The following is a 25,917-nucleotide window of genomic DNA, read 5'->3' as shown; positions in this document are numbered from 1 at the left end:
TTTCTGAGTTTTTTCGAGCCCTGATTTATGTCATCAATACATCATGTTTGACAAAACTATCTTAGCTTGGCAAAATAAATGCTAATTTTGAAACAGTTTTACTACTATATTTTACTTCCTTTTTCTTTTCTTTTTTTTAAAAAAAAGGATCTGTTCTTTTACAAGAGTGCTAAGAGCACACGTGCTTGTAGCTTCTGAAAAATAACTTAAAAATTTTTAAGAAATATATTCCGATCTAAAACTTTTGAAGATATTTTAAAACTGAAATGTAAATAAAATGGAACGTTTCTAGCAGGTTTATGAAAAATTTGCTAACTAGCTTAAAACATTATCATGTATGTTTGAAAATTTAAAATTGGATACTTCGGAATCGGGCGAAATTTAAATGTAAAATAGATCTATTAGGTGCATTAAATAGTCACAGTTCCAGCAGTTAGACAAATTATAGATTAGATTAATGCCGTTGGGTTAACCTTGGGATGCTTATATGGTTCTTCCTCTCTCTCTGTAACGTTATGTAGATCACAAAATGTGCAGCTTACTTCACTGTTAGTCGGACCTCTATTTAAGGAAGTCGTTAAATCCCGATAATAAGTTCGTTATATGGAAAATTCGCTAAATAGAAAGTCACCTTTTAAAACAACACAAAACAGGTTTGAAAATCATGAACACTAGGCATAATTAAAATAGCAATCGATACACCTTTATCTTGTAAACTAGCATCTACCATTTATTTTATAAATCTTAACCATAAATGGAATCTGCATGGAAAGCAAGAATAGAGCAAAACATTATCCAATCTTACGCTATCATGCTACATACATTTTCAACTAAAAAAAAAAAAAAAAAGAAAGCCACATTTATGTATAAAATTATAGCTGCATTTATTATAAAGGTAATTTTAAACATGCATTACCACATGCATTCTTAAGTTTAATTGCTACTGATAAAATCCGTTAATTTGGACTGAGTTTTTCATTTGAAATGCAAACGGAAAGGGATTTTACTGCTTTGTGAAACATTACATAAAGCAGTGACTTCGAAAATTAATTCCAGTTCATTTCCTCCATAAAATGCGTTAACAGGCTTGAAATGTTCTGAAATATTTTAGAAAATAAGGAAAGTGGTTCTCAAAGAAAAGTTCGTTAAATAGAAAATTCACTTTGCTATATGGAAGTTATTTTACGAAGAAATTTCCAAAATGTTCTTGGTTCCTTGTTGCAAAATAGAGAAAATAGAGAGCAGTTGCAAAACTGCAAAAGTTGCAAAATAGAGAAATTCGCAAAATGGAAGTTCGTTATATAGAAGTCCGACTATATTTGGGGGGGGGGGGAGTGAATGTTCAATATTTTTTTCATAATCAGCAGGAAAAAAAGTTTTTAAAAAAAACTTCTAACATTTCTCTCAATATATAAAAGCAAAAATCTGTCGGGGTGTAATTTCTCTAACTAGTCGAAAACGGGAGCAACGAGATTTATTAAAAATGACACCGGCATTGTTGAGGATCAGCTCCCCATAAAAGTTTATTTTCTTTTGCATGTTTTCTTTCCTTCTACCGTAATATTTCGTTCTATGAACTTTTATTGCAGAGTGTTATCATTTATCATTTAATTTTATCGTATGATACAAAATAATATTTGTAGAAAACCACTTATCATTGTGAGTTTCTTTTAAAAAACACAAAAACTACTTAGAAAATTGTTGGAAGCTCTTTAAATTTTTAAGATATTCAAATCAATTTTTTTTATTAGTTACCAAATGTGATTCACTACAAAATGAGGAAAGAATTTTTTTAATTTTTTCTGCGCATTTGGAATATAAAAAAAACTAATTTAATTACTACTTATACATCGCACAGTTTTCAATGAATCTTTTTCGAATTTTAAGGTAAACATTTTGCAATCAATTTTAAATTGCTCTAAAAATTTTGTTTAATTTTAATGAAAATTTTTAAAGTTGCAGCAATACGGAAATTTTGTGTAATCATTGCATGTTGTAACCAAAATGACTGTCACAAGTTACAAATCTATTTTTGGAAAAGGGTGCTCTAAAACACTATTTTCCGTTCGTAATTTGTTGTTGGTTCCTCAAACCTCTAAAAGCTTTAAACTTCATTGATATGTATGAGAAATTGCATGATCTAAACCAGGGGTTTCCAACTTACATGAGGCTGGGGGCCACAATTAAAAACACAAATCAGATGGCGGGCCGCAACTTTGTCAAAATTTTATGTAGGACTCTTTTATGTTTGAAGGAACATTAAATATTACTGTCAGATTTTTGCCAAGTTGTACAAAACAAAAGTATTGAATTACAAATTAAAATAAGAAGTTGATTTTTAAAAATATTTAATTGTTATTAATAATATTTAAAGAAATATTAAATAGGTAATAAAAATTCGGTCTACAATAACTGTAATGTGCTTCTATGTGTTGAACAATTTATGTGCAACAGATATCTAATTATTAAGATATAAAACTTTAAAAAGGTTAGTATTAAAACTTACATAGTAGCACACAAAATGTTCAATAAGAAAATTGATGTTTGTCTGCTGCAGCCACCAGAGGATAGATATTTACATTTAAAATTTACGAATGTGCGTGTAAATATTTTCGTCCTAAGTGAGTGGTCTCAAAAACTTAAATCGGAGAATTTCTTCGAGAAAATTTCTGATACACACATGCTAAATTGTATTCACAAAATGCAAAAAAGTGAAATACAAAAAGAGCAACAAACACGATTATTTTTGTATTTGAATAAATATTTTGACAAAACCTGAGAAATAAATTTTTTTGCGCCGTTGGTGTGTTAAATTTCACAGAAACGAAGAAATTAGGTTTTTATTAACGAGAAAAGTATTTTAAACCCATATAGATTTTTTTACGAAAATGATCAGCAAAAAATGACAACTAATATATTTTAGTTCGCGGGCCACAAAAAAAAAAAGGCTCCGCTGGCCGGATGCGGCCCCCGCGCTGCCAGTTGGAAACCCCTGATCTAAACTCTTCTGATGTTATCAAATATTTCGTTAAGTATTTCTGGCGAAATAAGAACAAATGTATTATTATAGAAGTGTTTCCATTATTTTATTCACCCTCCTGTAAATACAGATTATAATTCTTACTCTAAGGATTATATAAAATCAAATTATTCTGTAAAAATTTGTTCAGGATTTACTTTTATTTGAAATCTTTATTTACGCAGCGAGGAAGGCATCCGCATTTCCTCTTTACGAGGATAAAATTATTCATTATCTATTACCATTTCCTTTATAATTTTGTGTAACACACTCAGATATTTTAGTTTTGTAAATGCTTATTGAACTGCACTCAACTCGTTCGATTTTTATTATTGTCATTCAATATATAATAACTAACAGAACAGTTCGTTCTTATCATCTAATACGTTCTTATTTTATTTTCCATCTTTAATTCTATCACGTAAGTAAATTAGTTACTTTTTTTGTAATATTGCTTTAATTTAAAATATTTCTATATATTATATTATTCAATAGTTATCATATATTTTAACAATGGATTTAAAAATATTTTACTACCCACAAACAATGTGTATTTAGTTTACATCATTTCTCATTTTATTGGAAATATATATTTACTAGCATTACTCCCGTAAAATAATACTCATTGTTACTTTGATCACAATATATATTTACAATGTGTGTTTAGTTTACGTCATTTCTTATTTTATATGAAATACACATTTACTAGCATAATTCGAGTTATAAAACAATTCTCATTGTTACTTTTATTGTAAATTATTATTCCATTTATTCACAGGCAGTACTATCAATTTTGCAAATTAAATATACATTCAAATTCTCGCAATTGCGTTCATAAAGTACTTAATACTTTTTTCTTTCACTGTTAGCCTATTTTAATAGTTTCTTTTTGTATTTTATTATAATGTATTTTTTAATTATTTCAGTTTTATCATTAAAATATTTGGTATTGAACTTTAAATTATGTATTAGCTATAGATATTTATAAAAATCAAACAAAGAACCATATTGAAATGTATTCATAAGATCTTCCCATGATATCTGTGTCTAAATTCAGCTTCCCAACGCTTTTTTTCCCATACGTTTAAAATTATTGTCTCTCCATGGGAGTGTCGGTTACCGAAACGTACAAGAACAGCACGATTATTTGACTTTATCCTTTTTGTTTGCAAAGGTATGAATCTTTAGTAAACGCCTAATAAGCTGGACTAAAAATAATTTTTGTAACTATATTGAGCAATAAGTAAAGACAGTTTAAAAAAAAAATAAGTGAATTGACCTACCGATTGATGCCGATATTTTTTGTGAATATGTACACCGAAGAGCCATAACATTATGACCACCCTGCTAATAACAAGTAGGACCACCTTTAGCCCTCAAAACTGCTAGCACCCGCCGTGGCATTGATTCCACAAGGTGCTCAGCACGAATTTGGTTTTCCAAGTAGGACCACAAATGCTCTATTGGTCAGGTGAATTTGGAGGAAAAGACATGACTTGAAAGTCAATGGAATGTTCCTCGACGATTCGACCCTTAGGACATGGTGCATTATCCTGCTGGTAAACACCATCCCCCGCAGGAAAAACTGTTGACATGAATGGGTAAACCTGGTCTGCAACTATGTTCAAGTAGCTTACAGACGTCAGGGATTGTTCTATAAGGATTATGGGTCCTAATGTGCCCCATGAAAACATTGTTCCTGAGCGAGAAATAATGAAAACCTGGGCGAGCCCATTGTTATAGATGGAGGGTGGTCATAATGTAATGGCTCTTCTGTGTATATAGTAAATTAAGCTTATCTACGCAGATGCCATGAATTAATCAACAACGCACCAATATGGTAGGTCCATCTTGACTAGCAAAGTGTAATTCATAGTTTGTCCGCTTAAAACAGATATAATTTCGACACTTTCGAGGTACAGTAAAACTTGTGTAAGTTGACCACTTGTGGTGCATTGTTTTAGTGGTCAACTTAGACAAGTGATTAACTTATAGAGGGGGTGGGTCATTGTTTACTTTTTCGTTTCCTATATCATGTTACTATATATTTAATTTTTTTTTGTTACTTGATTCAGAAAATATGCAAATGAATATCTTAAGAAATGTGTTTAAACCTGTATGAACTTCAATTTGATACATATAATTCTAATAACATTAACTAATTTTCAAAAAAAAAATTATTTCGTTAGTTATGCATGTAAAGTCTTTAATAAATATAATTTCTTAAAATATCAGAACACAAAAACATGTAATTTAAAAACTTTAACAAAATAAAATTATTTGAACACTTTAAAATTTATTTACTACACTTAAAGATCAAAGACCATAAATAAAGGATCAAAGCATATTTCAGAGCATTCACTGGAAGAGCAATTTTTCAACTAACACACCTGTTTTCAATGAACGGATGAAAGAAATGATCAAAAGCAGCCCCCTTACAGTTTCCCCTGATGGTCAACTCACAAAAGGGTTTAGATTAGTTTTTTTACACTATTTCACCAAACAAGTGAAATTTTAACATACATTGCCAAAATGACAGAAAAGTTTCTGAATTTTTTTTTTCTGGTCAACTTATGAGGGTTTTAGAATAGAATTTCATAATACTCGTAGACAAAATTGATTTATTTCAGTGGTCAACATACAAGATAGACAGGTGGTCAAGTTACAAAGGTTTTGCTGCTTTATATTATATAGGAAAAATTCCGTTCTTGATAATTGAGGTCAACTTATGCAGGTGCCCAACTTACAAGGGTGGTCAACTTAGCAGGTTTCACTGTACCCGGTCTCACCCCTTTTCCCATCTCTTACCCACTCTCCCCTACATATTATGATTAATAATTATCTGATTATGATAATGATGAGAACTCCAATTATAAATTGTCGTATTATGATTATAAGTAAATCAATTTTAATACTCATAAGATTTTTATAATGGCGATAAATATTCTAATTATAATTAATTAATTACAATAATTATAAATAATATTATAAATACGCATAACTATTCGAATTTAAATTAGTGTAAAAAATTTTATCAAAGAGTATAATATTGTAATTTTAATAAAGTCAAGTAAGAATAAATTTAAATAGTCGTATGTTATAAATATGCTGTAGAATATAATATAAATGAATTTTGAATTTTGCATAACTAAGAAACTATTACTACCAAACGAGCATTTTCCTGCTTTTAACGTGTCTTATTCTATACAATAATAAAATTTTGAAGCAGAAAGTAAGAAATCACTTGTAAAAATTAATCTATCTGTAAAATCGTTTTCTTAAAATAAATTTCTTACTGTTACATTGATTTTTCTTCTTCTTTTTAACGTGAATAAATATTCTTATGCACACAGCGAAAAATATTGTGGTAAAATTACCGTACTGAATGCAAATGACGTTTCTGGTAAAAGAATGATAATTATGATGATAAAAACCAAAATAAACCGCATTTAAATCATTCATTTGATAATTTTTCTTTCATATAATAAGGATTTACCAGAAATTCGAATTTTATTATGGAAATTCTTGTTTATTCAAAATCACAGTTCTTATTACCACAGGTTTTGTACGAAATTCAAAACTGAAAAGTAAATTTAACAAAGAAGATAGTTTACATGTCAGGCTTTAAAGTATTTCGAAAAAATTATCACATTTACCAAATTTTATCACATATTATAAAACTATATTTCATTGTTAATTTAACTAAAATCTTACCGAAACTCTTCGGAAAAAACTATCGAGCTTTGTAGTGTTTCAATAGAGCGAGAAAAACAGTAAATTTTACCATATTTTGATATTTTTTACTATACTTTTCTTCTATGTTCACGATAAAAAATTATTCACAACTCAAAATTCACACTTCAAAGTTATTCACAACTTAAAGCTCAATTTTAAGCTTTTGTTGTAAAATAATTTGCTATCAAAAAGGTGTTTGGATACGTAGTATTTCATTTAACTATAAAACTTTAAAATTGGAAATTAGAAACAATTTTTAATTCTTTTTATTTATATAATCGCTTGCATTAATAAATATTTTAATTTATGCTAATATTAACTTCGAAATATTGCACAACTTACAGCGTGATTTTAAACTGTTACCTAAAGAGCCTTACCTAAAACTTTCTAACTTAAAAATTGTTTTGACGTGTTTTATTTTATAAAATAACGAAATTGCAAAATAAATAATAAAACTATTTTAACAATGCTGCATTAAAATAGTTTTCTAATTTTCAAAAGTAGTTTGCTCAAGAAACTGTAATCTCTTTTCTTTTCACTTTAAAGAACGTTTCAAAAGGGATGATTGATTGTTTAAATGTATGCTAAAATCAGCTTCATAAATTTACACTACTTACAACGTGATCTTAAACTGTTATTGTTAAATATTTTTTGTTATCTAAAATGCGTTTTAATGTGTTTATTTTATTTAGTAAATAAATTTTAAATTTTAAATTTGGAAAATAACATTAAAGATGCTTATCACTTTTCCAAAAAATTTCTTCATTTTTTTAAAAAAACAAGGATAATGACAATTAATAAGCATTCAGAACTAAACTATCTAAAACTATATTTTTATCTTTTTTAAACGTGACCTTGACCCTCTTTTTAGAACTTAACTTGACCTCATTCAGTTGTAGTAAAATAATTACCTAAAAAGTGTCGTATAATGAGTCGTATTTCGTACAAAAGTATAAAATTAAAAAACTACTTCAAAGAATTGCTAGATATATAGTCTTGAATTGCTAGACGTTTAGTTGTTTAAAAACAAATGTTATTTTTCTCAATAGACACATTAAGACACATTGCGGGTAAAGTTTTGAGCACATTTTTTTACTTTGTAATAATTTTATTTATTAATTTTTTTACTTATTTTTTTATAGAAAAAGGAAATAAAGTTTTCCCATACTTTACCGCCAGGTGAAATATCTTCTGCTGACTAATTTTCCCAGTGAGAAAAAAAGTATAATCAAATCTACTGATTATGGTAAAATTTACCGTGTTTAAGCCTCTATGGAAACACCAAAAAAACTCTTTAATTTCGACCGAAGCGCTGTGGTAATGATGTCGGTAAAATTAACAATAAAATATGGTTTTATAATTTGCTATGAAATTTAGTATATATATTCAAATTTTGGTAATTTTAACATGATACCTTAAAGCATGACATAAAAATTTGTATGGCATTTGTAACATGATTTTATGACATTAGTACTTTTACTATAAGATCTATCATTTTGAAAACCAGAATTTTGGTAAACCATTACCATAAGAACGGTAAAATTAACAAGTGAATGGCTTAAATACCATTATATTTTGGTTTAACCAGAATTATTATTATTTTTTATTGTTATTAATTTTTTTAACCAGAAATGCTATTACTATACAATAAGATAATTTTACAGAATTGTTTTCTCCGCTGTAGAATAGCATCAAAAGAAAATAAATAGAAAGAACAAAAATTCTTTGAACTGACAAAACTAGAATTCTGTTGAAACATTATCAATTGTTCAACTCAATCGATGATATCACACATTTCTCTCCAAGTCTTTTGATTGGAAAACTTTTGCAATAGCCATCAAAACTATCTACAATCATGAGGCATATCACACTTTTTGGCTTAAGTTCGTGACATTATGTCCTTATTGAAAAGGATGATTTCAGAATATTAAAGGAGAAACTTTTTCCTTTTTATGCATTACTAAGAGTGAGGTCATTTCATGGAAAGGCCAAGGATATCGTTTAAGGCAATAACTATAAGAGAATTAGGATGACGCGTTTTATAAAATATTTTATATGATGTAAGTCCAACATATTTACACCTTCTAATGACTTAAAAACCAATGAAAATTTTCCAATGAAAACCTAATTAAAAAGTACGATTTTCAAAGCAAAAAAGCATCAAAATTGGTAGCATATTTTTTTTTTCTTGAAATATAAAATATAGAAATAAGCTAAAATATGTTATTGTGTCTGTGAGATCTGTTATCTTTAAATTTAAATGCGTCTTTATAATATTACTCATAAAAAATACAGAGTCCTAACAACTAGAAACAGAATTTTTGATGAAAGAAAGAAAACTAACTATAGAAAAAAAAATTATAGAGAAAAACTATAGAGAAAAAAATATTTCACAAAAAGGATAGTTCTGTATGCACATTTTTCTGTATGCTCATTTTTATAAAGATTATGAACATAGCTTTCAACCCTTCGACGCAGAATTTTTATTAAATATATTTTTCATACTTTTTTCTCTTTATTTTATATTAATTTAGGTCAAAATAAATGAAAAATATTGCATGTAACATTTTAATAATTTCTGGTAATGAAAGACAACATGAAACACCAGTGTTTTTCTTCTGCGTTAAAAGTAAAATCTTCCAAACAATATTTTTTTTCAAATTTGCACTTATTTGCAGTTATTTAGATCTAAGAGAAAGAGTAATTCATCATTGAAATTTCTTTAATTTATGAAACCAATTATAAATAAATTTTTAAATATGAATGAAAAGAAAATTTCAAACTACTTCTTTAGATTTTATATTTTAGTACAAATATAATTGTAATAATTTATCAGATTTTTTCAGTAAACTTAAGACTATTTTTCATAATTAAAAAAAATACCAAAATAAATTTTTGCCTGTAATTAGACTGTCAGAAAAGAAAATACACACACACTCATATATATATATATATATATATATATATATATATATATATATATATATATATATATATATACAGGGTGTCTCAGTTAAGCGTTTCAGAACTTCTAAGAGGGGTAGGGGGCATCCTGACGACTCGAAATCATATAGCAATGTGGGGTCGGAAATGCTTTCCTGAAGCGGTGACGTACGCAGAAGCACCATAAAGAAAAGAGACCGTAAGTGAAAAATCGCTATAATAATACATTGAAAAAATTATATGGTACATGGGCCAAAGTAAGTGTTCGAAGTTTCTGCCACCGGCTACAATGTACACCTCACATCTCCGGATCATGGACATTCGAACTTTCTGCAATACTCCAGGCATATCTCGCAGGCAGCTACTACGATTCTTGCAACCAGCATTATCAACAGGGGTGACATAAACCAGTGTTTTCATATGACTCCAGAAATCATGACATGATAGGTCGGGTGACCGAGGAGGCCATATAATTTTTTCAATGTATTATTATAGCGATTTTTCACTTACGGTCTCTTTTCTTTATGGTGCTTCTGTGTACGTCACCGCTTAAGGAAAGCATTTCCGACCCCACATTGCTATATGATTTCGAGTCGTCAGGATGCCCCCTACCCCTCTTAGAAGTTCTGAAACGCTTAACTGAGACACCCTGTATATATATATATATATATATATATATATATATATATATATATATATATATATATATATATATATATATATATATATATATATATATATATATATATATATATATATATATATATATATATATATATATATATATATATATATATATATAAATGGGGCACTGGTGACCATTCTGCGCCAAAGGGTTAATATAGATGCTATTTATGTTTTTGCAAAATTATCGTAAAGAAAGAATTTTGAAACTTAGCTAATATTTAAATAACAATGATTTAAAAACAAAATTTAAATTCGTTATTTATAAATTAAGGTACTAAAGAACTCTTACATTGAATTATTTTATTTTTCGAAAACAAATAAGCGAATAAAAGCTGTTGAAAATAAAATACCTTTTTAAAACAATCTTAAAATAAGATAAAAAATTTATTGTTATATTATATTTTCAATTGATGGTGATGAAAATTGTAAGAGAAACAATTATCATTCCGTGACTCACAACAGGTCTCCTAATTTATTCCTAACAAAAAATAATAAACTAAATCGACAAATAAAGTGGTATAAAATTCTGAGTTCGATTAATCGATTATAAGTAATTTTCTAAAGCTCATTCAATAGTCAAGAGGATATTTTCCTTCCAAAAGAAATTTATTGAACAGTATTCATCATATTAATCAAAAACTGATGTTTCAAGATTCGGTTAACACCCATTCGTTCGTAAATTATTACTCTATGACGTCGAAATTTCGCTCACACCCTTTATCTTTTTATGAATACGTATACTTGTAACCCTTCAAAAGATTGGATATTCATTTTTTTTTTCAGTTTCTACTTGAAATTTTTTTATGGAAGATGGTTTTAAGAAACAATTCAGTGATTTTAGGAATACACACTGTTAGAAATTTCGCAGAAAAAATGGTTAAATTACAATTTATCTAATTTTTATTTCACCATACTCAAACAAAGCAGGCAAATAACCATAAATTGAAACTACAGTCAAACCCCGCTATAGTGAACCTTCAAGGGACCGAAATTTCGGTTCACTATAACCGGGAGTGCACTATATCCGTTACGCCGGCAATTTCACTAATGGTTTCCAAATTCCTCCCTTTTATTACATTAATTCATATAATTGACTGAAAAATATTACGTAGTAGCAAAAAATGTGTTATTTTTCATCACTCTTCGTCTTGCGTACAAATAAAAATTAGTAGTCTTTAGTTGATGAGCAATCCTCAACATCAGATATGGAAACACTTCCCGACTCTCAGATAATTTTTCCTGAATATCTGTTATTCCGCTTTTTAAACCTGTCTAACCTGCCATTCGAGCACATAAAAGTAGTTTCTATAGATGGTTTTAAAAATCGGTATATGTATTTATTTTGAAGTAGAAATTTCAAAATTATTACAAAGAAAATGGGGGGGGGGAAATCAGTCGAAGACAGAAAAAAGTTCATTATATCCAACTTCCTCACTTTTTTGGTTCATTATATCCACTAAAAATAACATTATACGCGTATAGCAAGCAACGGGACCGAGCATTTCGTTCACTATATCCGGGAGTTCACTATAAGCCGTGTTCACTATAGCGGGGTTCGACTATATTTACTCTGAAAAAAAGCGTTTATTAACTGCTTTCACCTAATACGGTTAAATAGCCGAAATTTTATCGCACCAACTAGGCCCACCAAATGAAGCCACTTAGTTCCGTTCAGCTGGGTACATGTTGCAGCCGAGAAGGGTTAATCTGTCAACCTCATGACTGACAGAACTAGGGTTCGAGTCCCTGCGTTGACACCACAATATTTTTTTCCATTCTCTTCAACACATGAAGATTTCTGCACTCTCCAATTTTCCTCTCAATCATGCAGAGATATCAGCACCATAAAGCTGCTTAACACAAAAAAACTTGTATTTCTCAACTTTTACGATAGGTCAAACAAAAGATAAACAAATTAAACCACATTCCCAGATTCATTGGATTAAACACAACTCAACCACAACCTAACTCCATTACCGAATGAAAATCTTTGCTCCAGCACCCCATCAAATTTCTTTTCTATGGTTTTTAAACCATGCTAGTTGTAAATGGTTAAAATACGGTACAATTTTATATTCATGTTTTTTTTTAACTATACTACTTGCAAACGGTTTCAAAACTGTAAAGGTAAAAAATGTTCTTCACTGTAAACTTTACGGTTAATTGGATGATCAGACTGCTCCTGGTGATTTTACAGTAATTTTAGAAAGAAATTTCAAATAGTGTAGGTTTAGAAAAGTTAGCAACAGCAAGAAGCTTGTTTACTCATTTTGCTATCAAAAGCTGTTTTGTTCGATGAATAAGGAAAAAAAAAACACTTCTTACCTTTTAATAATAAGTTCTTTAGTTAAGAATTTTTAGGACTTACTGCAGAGAAATATGAATCCAATTTTTTAAGCAATTTAAAATATTTTTATGAATATTTAGAATAATAATTATCAATTTATTAGTAATATTTGTTAAGGTAATAATATTGTATAGTGCACAAAATAAAAACAGAATACCTTCATCAATTTTAATGTAGCAATCAGATTTTCTCGTATTAAGATGCAACCGTGGTTGTTCAAAGGTGTATAGCATTTTAAGAAAAATATTTTATACTTAAATTATCCTTTCTGAAGAACTGTTCTATTATTCATTCTCACATATTTTACCAGATTTAAAATTATATAGTTTAAAATGATGTTAAAATTTGTATTCATTAAAATTCAAAATTTTTGGCCATTATTATAAATAATAAAAAAATAACAGTTGTACCAAAAAATTATATTTTAAATGGAGTTATTCTCAGACAAACAAATTTTATAATTATGTAAAAACTTTCTTTTATTTGCTTAAGTATTTTCAAAGCTACGGTAAAATACGCAAAAAGTAAAATTGTATAAACGGATCAAACTTTCAATCGTTCTCCTGTCTTACCGTACTTTATTTCCCATATTGCGTTTACCCTATGACTGTTTAGAGAATCAAGAAGATAAATCCATATAAAACAAATTCAGAAAAATAACGTTTTTGTAACTTATCTTAAAATATCATCAAAGTAAAACATATTTAAGATTAGACTTTTAAACGGTTGAGACAAAATTTTAGTTCGTAGTTTAGTAAGCATAAGATCAAAAATTGTGCTGAAATTTTCTTAAGGGCCATTATTTTTAAGATTTAAAATACTTCATTTTTTTTTTCTTTTTTTTTTTTTTTGATGGAATAAATTTTGTTTGATAAGGTTTCAAATGAAACGCCGACAATATTTTTCGGGAAAATCCTGCTTTATAAAAATTTAACAATTATTTATTCAGTAATAAAAAAATGAATAACGAATGTAAATGATGATTTGAAAACAAGTGAACTCAACCAACTGTGCAAACAACTCATTTGCTTTAATTGAATGAGTAATTTGTTACTTGTCCTATTTTGGGATCATTTCTTGAAGTATGGCAGTTAGCCAATATTTAGAAGTTTCATTTTTTCGATAAGTGATATTCAATTTGTCTGGAGCACCTCATAAATTTTGAAGTGAATTGAGTCAAAACTTTTTTATTTTATTTTAAAACCGTCGATGAACAACCGACCTAATTTTTGAGTTTACGTCTACTAATGTTCTACTACGTAGCCTTGTAATTTTGAACCCAATACAGAAGACAAGGGAACTCCTGTATCAAGTTTTGGGAGAGAGTTTCCTTCGTAGAGAACTTTTTTTATAGAACTAACCCGCATTTGCGTTACATAAAGAGGAAGACCATGAGAATCTCCCACGGTTAGCCTGACGGTAAGGGGACTTTAACCCATGATCCGCCTACCACTGAGGGTATTTCCTATCAGCATTGCGGTCTGTGCGAACCGGATACGGAATTCGTATCCGCCAGCCATCACTGGGATTTGAACCCGGCTCATCTGATTGGAAGGCGAACGCTATATAAGGCGAACGCCCCCTGAGCCATCGTGGTTCTAATCAAAATTTGTATGGAATAAAGTAATCAAATCATTTGACATAATAGGAAATCTTATTTTGCCTAAATCTAGGTAGGTATCCCAGCCTGTGTAAAACACAGTTAGCTTTTTCTTTTTTTTTGTCTTATAATAACAGAACTCGGGTACAAAAGTTTTTCTCACTTGGTCATACAAAACTCTCATATGTCAACATTTTAAATGTTCTATTCTTAAATATTGTCCATGAACACTTGTAACCACATCTTACTAATTTCAATACTGGAGTTCGTTTGAAAAAAATAACCATAGCATAATTCTAAACATTTCTAGTTGCATTTGTTAATACATTCTAACAATTGATGTTCTTTTAAAATATTAATCACAGCATGCGATACGGTATATAAAACATGCAATAGATCGGTTTGTTTTACTTACTAATATTTAAATAAATATTAAAAAATTTCAAAAATAGTATTTAAAATACATATATGCTTCGCAATTCACAATTTAGTTAAGCAAAACTATCTGAAGTACGTAAAAAAACTTTTGTAAGATGTGAAGCATAATAATTTTTCTGTTGAAAATTTTGAACATTCTGACAAAGAAACTATTCTGTTTATCAAGACTCTACACTTAGTTAATAAGAATAATCCTAAGTGTGATACTTCTTTATATTTATATGATAGCCAACAGATAAAAAAAAAAGTATTTATAAACTTGTCGTAAATTGAAAAAGTGAAACAATAATTTTGCTGTTGAAAATTTCAATCATTCTTACAAGGAAATGATTCTTCTTATCAAATCTTTTAATGTGTATACGCTTAGTATATAAGAGCATACTATTCGTGATATTTCGTTGATAAATGATATATAATCGCAAAATCAAATAATAAATCAAAATGACGAAACGCATGTCTCAGATACAAATTAAATGATTAACTCAATAAGCTAACTTTTCTTTTTTTAACGAATGCAAAAGTTTCTATAATTACAGAACATAGTACAGTAATTTTAATATTAAAATATGACAAGATCCGTTCATAAGCAGAATTTACAAGGTGATAAGATAGTAAACAGCTTCATGAAATTAAGAGGTGTAACAATCAACTGGGGGAAAAATTGCCACTAAGATATGGTTCATAAAATAACCGAGCAGCATAACTTGAATAATCATCGATAATATTAAATCATACAGCACATGACATACACGGACAGTTCGAATCAAAAAAATGTCTAAACATACAAAGCTTAGAACAGCAATTTTAAGAATAAAATATGACAAGGTCCGAATCATATATCATAAGCAAAATTTACAAGGTGATAAGATAGTAAACAACTTCATGAAATTAAGCGATGTAACAATCAACTGGGGAAAAAAAATTACCACTAAGATATTACCATAAAATAACCGAGCAGCATGATTCGAACAATCATCGATAATATTAAATCATACAACACACAATATGCATGGACTGTTCGAATCAAAAAATGTCTCCATAAATAAATCAAGTGGACAAAACACGCGTCAAGTGCAAAATTCATCTCCATTCCTATAATAAGACGATCAATTGTCATGGAATCCTGCTTCTGGGGCAAAATCTCATTAAGCTCCAAGAAGGACACTCGATTTTCTCTCCTACAACAATAAACGTCATGTAACATTTGTTAAATTAAATGAAGAAACTTATCGTCCGTTTTGGACATTTGCCAGTCCAGGGCAAATTGAGTGCCGGAACGAAACACAGACGGTGTCTTCTAGATTATTAATACCTTTTCTCTGTTCTAGTCGTGTCCGGCCAATTATGTCGTTCATAATCAGGTAAGTATGCAGCTGATAATGAGCCTATTGATGCAGCTTATCTTCTAACAATGTTGCTTCTGGCGCTTATTTTATATGTGTATATTGTTGCTGTATCAGACACTTTTAGGCGAGAAGTTGAATTTTTAATGGCATCTCATAGAGAAACAATAACTTTCTATTTCTGTACTGTTATGAGAAGTGGGAAAGTTGTCTGGCCTATTCGAATGTAACGATATAAAATTTATCGTAATCGGACTTGTTATAATAGTTTGCTCATTCTTTGAGAAGGTGTTTGGGTGAAACTAATGGCTCTTATCTTAAAGCTATTTTTACTGTGCTTCGTAGGCAGTGACTAGTAATTATTTTCCGTTTATTTTGGATATTATACATGTATCTACACATGTTATATGATATTATACATGTTATATACGTCCGAAGAATCATGGTTCACTTTTGATTGTTCACTTGTCAAAAGTGTACTATAACTTAGTGGACCCACTGTACTTACAACGGTATTGTTATTATTATAGTATAACCTTGCTAATACAAATATATAAAAGAATTTGTTTCTTTTTTGACTAATGCTAAAAAGAGCATTAGGTTGAAAGTTATCTTGGAATTGATGTTGTATTCTGGTTATTCTACGGAGCACCTGCACTTCAAGTCTAACGATAATAGAATAAAAATTATTGTTATTATTTGATAGTGGGAAAGCTTGATTAGCTTCAAAAATTATTAAGTTGAAAGATTTCGACGTACATGGAGCACTTGAGATAAAGGTGCCCATTCTCAAGATACACCAAACGTAGTAAGTTCTACAACAAAAGAACTTATAGTTTAGAAGTTATAAAGGTTTTGTGTACTTATATCTATTTAAGCATCGTAAATTGTCGTCTAAACAAATGAAATAATGTTTCCAATGTATTTCTAGGCTTATCTGTGACCAAATAAGAGTGGAGAAAAATAATTATTCAGAAGTTGTATGGGTTTTTTTCGTATGAAAAGTATTGTTTTTTACTTAGAAACTATCTACTGGAGGAAATTAAAACTTATGAACACTTTTTACATCGCTATATCATAACTATATCGAATGTTCTCTTAGATAATCTTTTCACTGAATCAAATGAGACACGAGCCAATTGGATTAATAGTTTAGAAGTAATAAGGGTTTTATTAATACAAAGTATGATTCTCAGAGCAGAAAATAATTCTCACTTGTCTATATAATTTCGATATAATAGTATGAAAAGTATATAGATTTAAATGTTAAAAATTGTACTTTCTTAGGCTTATAAACTTTACAACTTCTGAATTAAGTGCTATCGATTCATGTCAACTTTCATTTGAATCAGTGTAAAAAGAGCACAGGAAACAATTTTTCCTTTACCTATAGCAGTTTATGCCTTTCTTTGAAATGTGCAATCCCTCAAGAGTCGTTTGCTCTTAAAGAAAATTCGATTTAAAAAGAACTTAAAGCATGAATATTTTAATTTTATCATTTTTTAGGTACTAACAGTTAAACGTTTCATACTTAAAAAATATAGGCATATTCTTAAGTAATCTGTGTAAAAACCAGTCATAATTTACGTAATATATTCTTGTGGTAGTGTTACTTTATTATCATTATCTTTGAAAAAATGTGATACGTCCTTTTAACCCTGATAAGTTTCCCCCCTGAACTGACACTTGGTACATAAATATCGCTGTTTCTATCTTTATGAAGAATGTACAATAAACTCTCAGTGAAACTCATTTTTGATTCAATGAAGTTGTAGGCCAGCAAAAGTCACTAGCATTAGAAAAAAAAATTGAGCGCTTTGTTCCAACAAGAATAAAATTTAGCAAACTAGTCCTTAGATACTGCCCCATATTTTAAATATAAATGAAAGTCCAGTCTTACTCCACCCCACCCAACTCTACCTTTCCCTCCTTGTCAGTATTTTGGTGTTTTATCTCTTGAAAAATATCGAATTGTTTATTTTCTGTCATATTTTGGTATGTTTCCTAAAAGAGTTACAATTGGAACATGTTAGTTGCTTTAATTTATTAATCGAACACTAAAGATAGTGTTTATTTGTATTTACTTTACTTTTTTTTCTGTCAAATTACGCTTTTTTTAGTAATTTTTCTTATCTTTTTTATCATTTTCACCAGATTTAATGTGAATTAATAGTTTTTCAAAGTTTTTACGCATTATCAGCTGATGATTAATATAAAACTATCATTCGAGGGACGAGTGAATATTTGTCTTACATTAGTTGTTCAAATAATGTGTCAGCGAATAATAGGTTGGATCATTAGAATTTTTAACTGCTCATTATCAGTGACATGCAACGAAGTTAGCTTATATTTACTTCTTAAAGGTTAACCAGTGAATATATTTTTAATTTGAACTGAATTCAGATTCTACGCCATTTTGCTGGAGCCAAGTTCGAAATCAGCGAAAGAAAATATTTTAATTAAGAAAAAGCTAGTTTTTTAATTATATTACAAAATATTTAATTAATAATTATACCAATTAGTTATAGGAAGAACTTATAAAACTTAATCCTTCAAATAATTCATGAAACTAAATAAATCAGTAAGTATAATTTTTTTTCCTTCATCCATTTTAACGAGAGTAATAATTATAGAATAGTATAAATTAGAACTAAGGAAGTTGTTTTCAGGGAAATAGTAGTAACCAGTCTAATTGTAAACGTAAATGCCCTTGCGTTATTTTTTTTTTCATTTTTATTTATTAATTTACCTATTTTATTAATTCTATTTATTCATTTTTGTGAACAAACCAGTAATTGATTTCATGAGAGATCGAACTTTTGACCATACTTCGTGTATTTATCAAGAATATTTTCGCCATTTTCAGTAAAGTGAAAGTAGATGAAATTTTTCAGAATTATTTTTGTCTTATTTTTTTTTTTCAGTTACCTTACTTTGTAAAATTTAAAAGATATCTAAGAGCAAGTTACTTTCATCAAATATTCTATGTTTTCAAGCAATGTAGAGTTGTGAATAACTTTAAATTAAAATTTCTCTAATATTTTTTATTAGTTGTTACAACTCTCAATAATTTTATATTATTAAGGTAATAATCAATAGATATTTTTTCGAGTCCGAACTGCATTTTTTTTTTATATAAATACCTTTTCTTTAAACTATTATAAATTATCTATAAAATCAGTATTTAGTACAAAAATGTAAATTTTTTTTATTATTTGTTTACCTTTTAGGTGGCTTTTTATTATTTATTTGCACTAAAACCATTTTTAGAAAGAAAATTATCACCACAATAAAGAAGAAGAAAAATACCTCGCGATCGCTTTATAGTTTCCATAAAACTGATTTGAAACAGTTGAGGCTTTGTCTCATTCTCAATTGCAATTTTCGAAGATGGCTCTAACGTAATGATAATTCTCTTGCACAATTTGAAAATCATTTGAAATAAAAACTTTTTTTTCAATGCCCACCTGGAGAATGACCTTACGTCATACAGACATCATATTAGGTTTGCCAACGTTGCTCTCACAGTAAGGACAGAGATGGAAAGAACATCCATGGATTCAAACCCAGGGATTACCATGGATTCAGCCCGGGATTCAAACCCAGAACCTTTCTGATGCAAGGTCAGTTCCCTGACATCTACACAGTTCGGTCGGCGTGTTATATCTATTACTTATAGCAAGCAATAAGAATTATCTTACTTTAATAAATGCAGTTTCTGAAATCTGGTTTGATTTATGTTATTTTCTTAAATAATAGTTGAAAATTATTTGAATTTAAAAATATTTATTAAAAAATCGTTTATTTTTGTTGCAGAAAAATAAATGAACTAACCTACAGTCGATATATCGCTGTTAAAGCATTTTCACCCTCTACCTTTATTTAGTATTCATTAGTTTTCTTTTCAAATGATATGTTAATGAGCTATAAAATTCTGTACAATTTAAATAACTTCGGCTTTGAGATAAAGACAATAAGTGGGCAATGTAGCTGTGACAAGCGACCTAAGAACGTGACATTTAGTTAACGTGAATTAACATTTTATTTGCACATTCATCTAACGAACATTTAATGAGTTCTTCTTTTTTGTGTCTTTAGCATTTAGTCTTTTTTTTATGTTATATCGTTTTGTAAAGTGGTGATCATCTTCAGTATTATTGTAAAAGGTTGTAACTGTTGTAAAAGGTTGTAACTGTTGCAGGTGACGGCTAATGTTATGCGTGTGGTGCGCATTAAATTCGCGGCCTTGATGGGCCTAACGTTTGTTGCCCTGCTGTTTTTTCACCTCTTCATTTGGTCTATGTGGTACAGGTCACCATCTCTGGAAAGCATTCAGAACATCGATGCAGACGAAGAGCAAGCTTGTCGACATCCGGATCTCGACTATGAAAATCCCATCATCCTCAAGTAAATACAATTTTTCTATGCAAATCTTGCCCTGTCAACAAAAGGATGAGAAAAGTGGATCACATTTAGCAATTTTTGTTCTTAATAAATTTAAGAGACCCTTCCTCTCCCGATCGAACGCAATTGTCGATGGGGTGGACACGGGGAAGGAAAGTTCTAAATATGCCTTATCATCCTTTTAACTTTCACAACTAAACTGATGATGAATATTTACTTTATTTGGCATTATCTTTCGATACACGTAAAATGTCACCTAATCAGAACTTGAGATATAAAGAATGCGGTAATTTAGATTTTTGGGACGAAATTATACCAACACAGTTTTGCAATCAGCATTTTTTGAAAGGTAGTTCAGAAGTATACAAGTGCCTGTTTTCAAATTTTTGATATACATCTCTGTTTTTGCGCAATATACGTTATAAGAACCATCCAAATCTATTTTTATCATTTTAAACTGTAATAAAACAGCATTTTTCTTCTTAAAAAAAACTAAAACCTGACAAACGTGTTGTATTAAATTAGTGATTCAAAACCACAGATTTTTATTGCTTTAAAATTTTAAGGAAAATCTCATAAAATGTCTAAAAATTATCAAGCTCTATTCCTCTTAATCTAATAAAGCGATCCCTTTATTTTCTAACTCTTTTGAAAGACAGTGTGCTGCCGAATGTGCTGCCAGTGTCATCAAAAGTTTGAGTAAGAAAAAACATTAAGAAAACCAAATATAAAAATTTAACCTAAAATTCAAAATGGCGTGGGTAAGGGTCTCTTAATGGTTTCTTTTAAATTTGCAATTAACTATAAAATTAATAATAATTTTTTCTTTCATTTATTTAATATTGTATCATTTATTGCAGTATTAGTGCTATGTTAATAATCTAAAACGTAGTCCACCAAATATAAAATTCATAAATTTTTACATTTTATTAAACTACTAATTGACCTCTCGCGTGATGTTAAATGTTTTTTATTCACTAGATAACCGAACGCAAATTTAAATTGGAAATTTTTCTTAATAAAGCATGCGCAGTAAGCTAAGAAGGAGAGAAAAAACTTTTACAATTTTCATTTTTATCAAAATTAATTTATCAATTGTTCCTTAAGAACATTGTTCGTTTAAACAATTGAGTAACAGCAATAAAATTAGTAGATAATTTTTATCCTTCTTTTACTATTTAGTCATCAATTATATTAGTTGTGCTATACTTTTAAAAATAGAACTTGAAAGTTTTGTGAAACTGCATTATTTTGTAACATTAAAATATTTTTCTCTTATTCGGTAAGTCCAAAAAAAAAATAAAATAATAAAATAAAATATAAAAAGTGCTTAGGATCTATATTGCCCGCACTTTTAAACACTATGCTATAAAAATGAACTTGTGCTGTTAGAAAGTGACAAATTCATATTTAATTTAATGCAATGTTGCAATACAGAAAAAAAAATATTCCTGTCAAAAAAAATATTGCTATCTGGTGTATAGTAAATATTGAAATTGTACGACTTATCTCACATAACTTATAAAACATGATTTTAATTTATTTAGACACATTCAAGACGTTGGTCAAATTGACTGCAAGAGAGAAATGGACTGGATCGACGTAGACCAAGGAACTATAAAAATCAACGCCATCATCATCAAGCGATATCGCAAAGTAGACTGCAAATTAACATTTCTAAGGAGGGTGGACGATTTCTCCTCTGTGAAAGGCAACGTAGTGCATCTGTCTTCTAAGAGAAACAAAGCCAAGTTGGAAAGTGATTTCTTCCACGCCAAGTGCAAATCGTTAGACGGAGTTGAATGGAAAAATATCATAGCGGGTGTCTACAAAAACGAAACTGTTCTAAAACGAGTGAGAGGCTTGAGTCCTCCAGAAACTGCAATGAAGCTCAATATTTTGATGTTTGGTCTCGACTCTATGTCAAGACTGCATTATATGAGAAAGCTGCCTAGGACGTATAGGTACCTCACGGAAGTTCTGAAGGCTTCCGTGATGAAAGGGTACAACATTGTGGGTGATGGGACTCCTCAAGCTCTTATACCAATATTGACTAGCTTTACAGAACAGGAGCTTCCAGAAACTAGAAAAAGAATGGATGACGCAAACTTCGTGAATGTGTATCCATTTGCGTGGAAGAATTTCAGTGCTAGTGGGTATGTAACAGCCTATGCTGAAGATTGTCCATACACTGGTATATTTACATACCGACTGAAAGGATTCGATGCAATACCAACAGATCATTACATGCGCTCGTTTTATGTTGAAGTAGATAAAGTAATGAAGGAACACTCTAGACTTTGTCTCGCAAACAAGCCTCGTCATATCGTAAGTATGAAATTTACTCTTTATTCAAAAATACGACACGATTATTTTTCTTTTCTTTTTCAAAATGCTTTTAATAATTTTTCGCAATTCAAGTGTACATTGTGAAATAATGAAACATGCATCTCTCATGATCAATTAACTATCAAATTGATGATAGTTAGTTGATCATGATCAAATTAACTATTTCTTGTATGAAAAAAATTTATATTACTACTATTTATTTTTAGTACTATTTTTTAAAACTTTTAACAAGGTTGAATTACTATTATTTAAGAAAATATATATATACACCCTGCCAATTTTAAAGTATTTAAATAACTGAACTTTCTTCGTTTCTTAATTCAGTAAAAGTACTTTGAAAGCTACAGTTTTCATAATTAAATAGTTTACTTACGATCAAATTTTATCGGTGTGTTACACATGCTACTGTAGACCTATATCACTAAAGTCGATGAAATATAGTCAAATACTGTATCCAACTAGCTTTAAATAACAGTCAAGCAGAAGAGAAACATGTTATTATCAAAATTTCATACTTTTTTTTTTTACTTAAATGTATTATAGGCCATGACTCCACATGCTTCTTTTCTCGTAATTTCATCTAAGCTAGTCCTTTTAAAAAAAATCTGCCTAGCTATTTTATTTAAGACATTTATGCCTTTTATGAAATAAATATCTGTAAATAACTATTGCTCTATAATCTGAAATTATTTTACATTCTATTAATTTATTTGATTCATAACTGGTGAATAACTATCCCAATCAAGAAGTTTATGCAGCAGGTACAAAGGGCAGAATAAAGTTCATTTTCAATTTTAAAAAAAATTCAACTGCTGAGTGCTTATGAAACTCTTGATTCTATTTAAGTTCTGACCGAGCGTTTATTCAAGAAAAGCGAATTGTATAAAAAATTTTCATTGTACAAGGTTTTGGTTGCATTATCAAAAAAATATTTATATAGATTTATGCATACATTCATATAGATGTTATTATATAATCAAATGTTTAGAGAATGAAATGTCATGATAATATACTCTACTTAACGATTTCCGCCACGCTACACTGGAAGTATTGGTTTTCTTGACAAATCTATTTCCTTTCCATGCATAAGCCAAGCTTTTAGTTATAATGCGTAAACTAATGCTGATTTACTTTTAAACATTAATTATAAAAAGTTATTGTATGTTTTGAGGAAGATGTGTAATCATCATCATCATAGTTAGCTAGACAGCCCAATGTGAGCCAATGCCTTCCTCAGTAGATTTCTCCATGATGACTTCCGATTTATCTTTGATCTCCAATTTTTTTCATTAATTGCTAGAAAATCAGACTCCACTGAGTCAGCCCATCTCAACCGCGGCCTTCCCCACTTTCTTTTTCCAGTGGGTCTAAAAAGCAGTATCTTTTTTATTGTGTTGTCGTCACTCTTCGAAAGAGTTAATAATAATAGCGAGATTTCGTACCATTCCATACGCAAACTTAGAAGTAATTGCAAGTGCTCGTGCGCCTGAGAAAAATTATCAAACTTACGTGGAAAAAAAAATTTTTTGCAAAATCCCGTAAGTTAAAAACGTCAACATAGTGGAATATCATCTTAACTTTGACGACAAAATCAAAACATACATTTAAAATGGACGTAGTGGATATTATGGAAGTTTAAAATCGTAAAACTAAATTGTATAACTAAAATAAACATATTCTATAGGTAGCGAAAAGAAAATTAATTTCTTATGGTCATCTTACTAGTAAGGAACCATAATTTTAAACTAAAACAAAGAACATTTATTTTTTATTCAATGAATCATTTATTGTAAAATGACTCTATTCCTTTTTACATATTGCAATAACGAATCCTCCATCTTTATTTTGAGTAGTGTCTTGATCTATCTGTAACATGTTCATGTTGTTAATTCATAGTTAGGCTAAAACAGAAAGTAACGCTTAACAGCTATGTATAGTGTGCTTGCAGCTTTGTAAAATCAGGCAAACAAAACGTGAAGATACATAGGATCTACAAAATACGAGAGCACATGCGCAGTTGGTTCAAATCTTGCGTACGGAATCTAACGTTAATTTGCGAAATCTCCCTAATATCTGAGGAATGTTTGATATCAAAAGTAGTTATCTTATTACAATCCTTGTTGTACAGCAGAGCTGTCCAACTGCAAAGAGCCCACGGGCCAGAATTCCGGTCACTGATCACCTGGCGGGCCGCAGTTTGAAAAAGTTGAACAATAACCTCTTACCTCTTATACAATAACAATTAATAGTTGAATTATGAATTATAAAGCAATGGAACAGAAAGGAAAACTGAGGCCGATCAGCCTGAATAAGAAGTTGGCGGGCTGCACAATATCTGTTGGGGGCGCATGCGGCCCGCGAGCTGCCAGTTGGACAGCCCTGTTATACATCTTGCTGAATAGAGCGATTGAGGTTCGTGTTATCGATAACATTGCATTCTTATGCGATGCATTTGAATAAAATAAATCAAGAAGTATATGAGAATAAAAAAAAATTTAAAATTAATTTGTTCCTTAAGCCTAACTTATTAAACTGTTCAATATTTTCAGGAGAAAAACAATTAGATCATTTTAAACTTTGAAATATAACAAAAAATCAATTTTTATTTTATCAAAAGTGAAACGAAATTTTTTTTATCTTTTTGTTATAATTTCATATTTACCTTACAGAATTATGACTATCTTTGATCTTGTTAGGTAATGCTGGACTGGTTGAGACAGTTTTATGACGTTTATTCAGACGTTCCTAAATTTGCTCTTGGCTTTCACGGAGAACTGAGTCATGATGATTACAACTTAGTAGGACATGCAGACCTAGACATAGAGAAGTTTTTGATTGGTTTAAAAGAGAGTGGAATTCTAAATAACACAATTCTTATTATGTTTAGTGATCACGGTCATAGGTAAGAGTTCACATTTTTTATTTTATTCTAAAAGTTTAAAAAAAAAGTAAATAATATTTATTTATTCAATTAACAAACAAATCTGTGCTTTGTCGAATCAATTATGTAGGTCGTAATTTAAGAAAATGTTGCCATATCTTGAAAAAGTTC

General features: G+C 29.4%; 1 protein-coding gene across 3 annotated transcripts in view; it reads left to right on the top strand.

Annotated features, from left to right (window-relative positions):
- Positions 1-25,917, top strand: part of LOC107437562 (uncharacterized) — a 55,020-nt gene that overhangs the window by 14,972 nt on the left and 14,131 nt on the right. Inside the window, exons 1-4 of one of the 3 annotated variants that reach the window (XM_016049618.5) lie at positions 2,940-3,440; positions 20,314-20,519; positions 22,064-22,844; positions 25,562-25,767. In XM_016049618.5, coding sequence (XP_015905104.1) covers positions 20,329-20,519; positions 22,064-22,844; positions 25,562-25,767 — 1,178 coding nt within the window. In that variant the 5' untranslated portion in view covers positions 2,940-3,440; positions 20,314-20,328. Of the gene's footprint in view, positions 1-2,939; positions 3,441-15,057; positions 16,131-20,313; positions 20,520-22,063; positions 22,845-25,561; positions 25,768-25,917 lie in introns of those variants that run through there. The other 2 variants (XM_071178650.2, XM_016049617.5) reach the window with 2 other exon arrangements.

Source organism: Parasteatoda tepidariorum, chromosome 6 (genome assembly GCF_982258835.1).
Source record: "Parasteatoda tepidariorum strain Cologne lab strain chromosome 6, Ptep-v5.0, whole genome shotgun sequence".
NCBI lineage: Eukaryota > Metazoa > Arthropoda > Arachnida > Araneae > Theridiidae > Parasteatoda > Parasteatoda tepidariorum.
The sequence above is the reverse complement of the archived record's forward strand: the minus strand, read 5'-3'. Positions and strand labels throughout refer to the sequence as shown.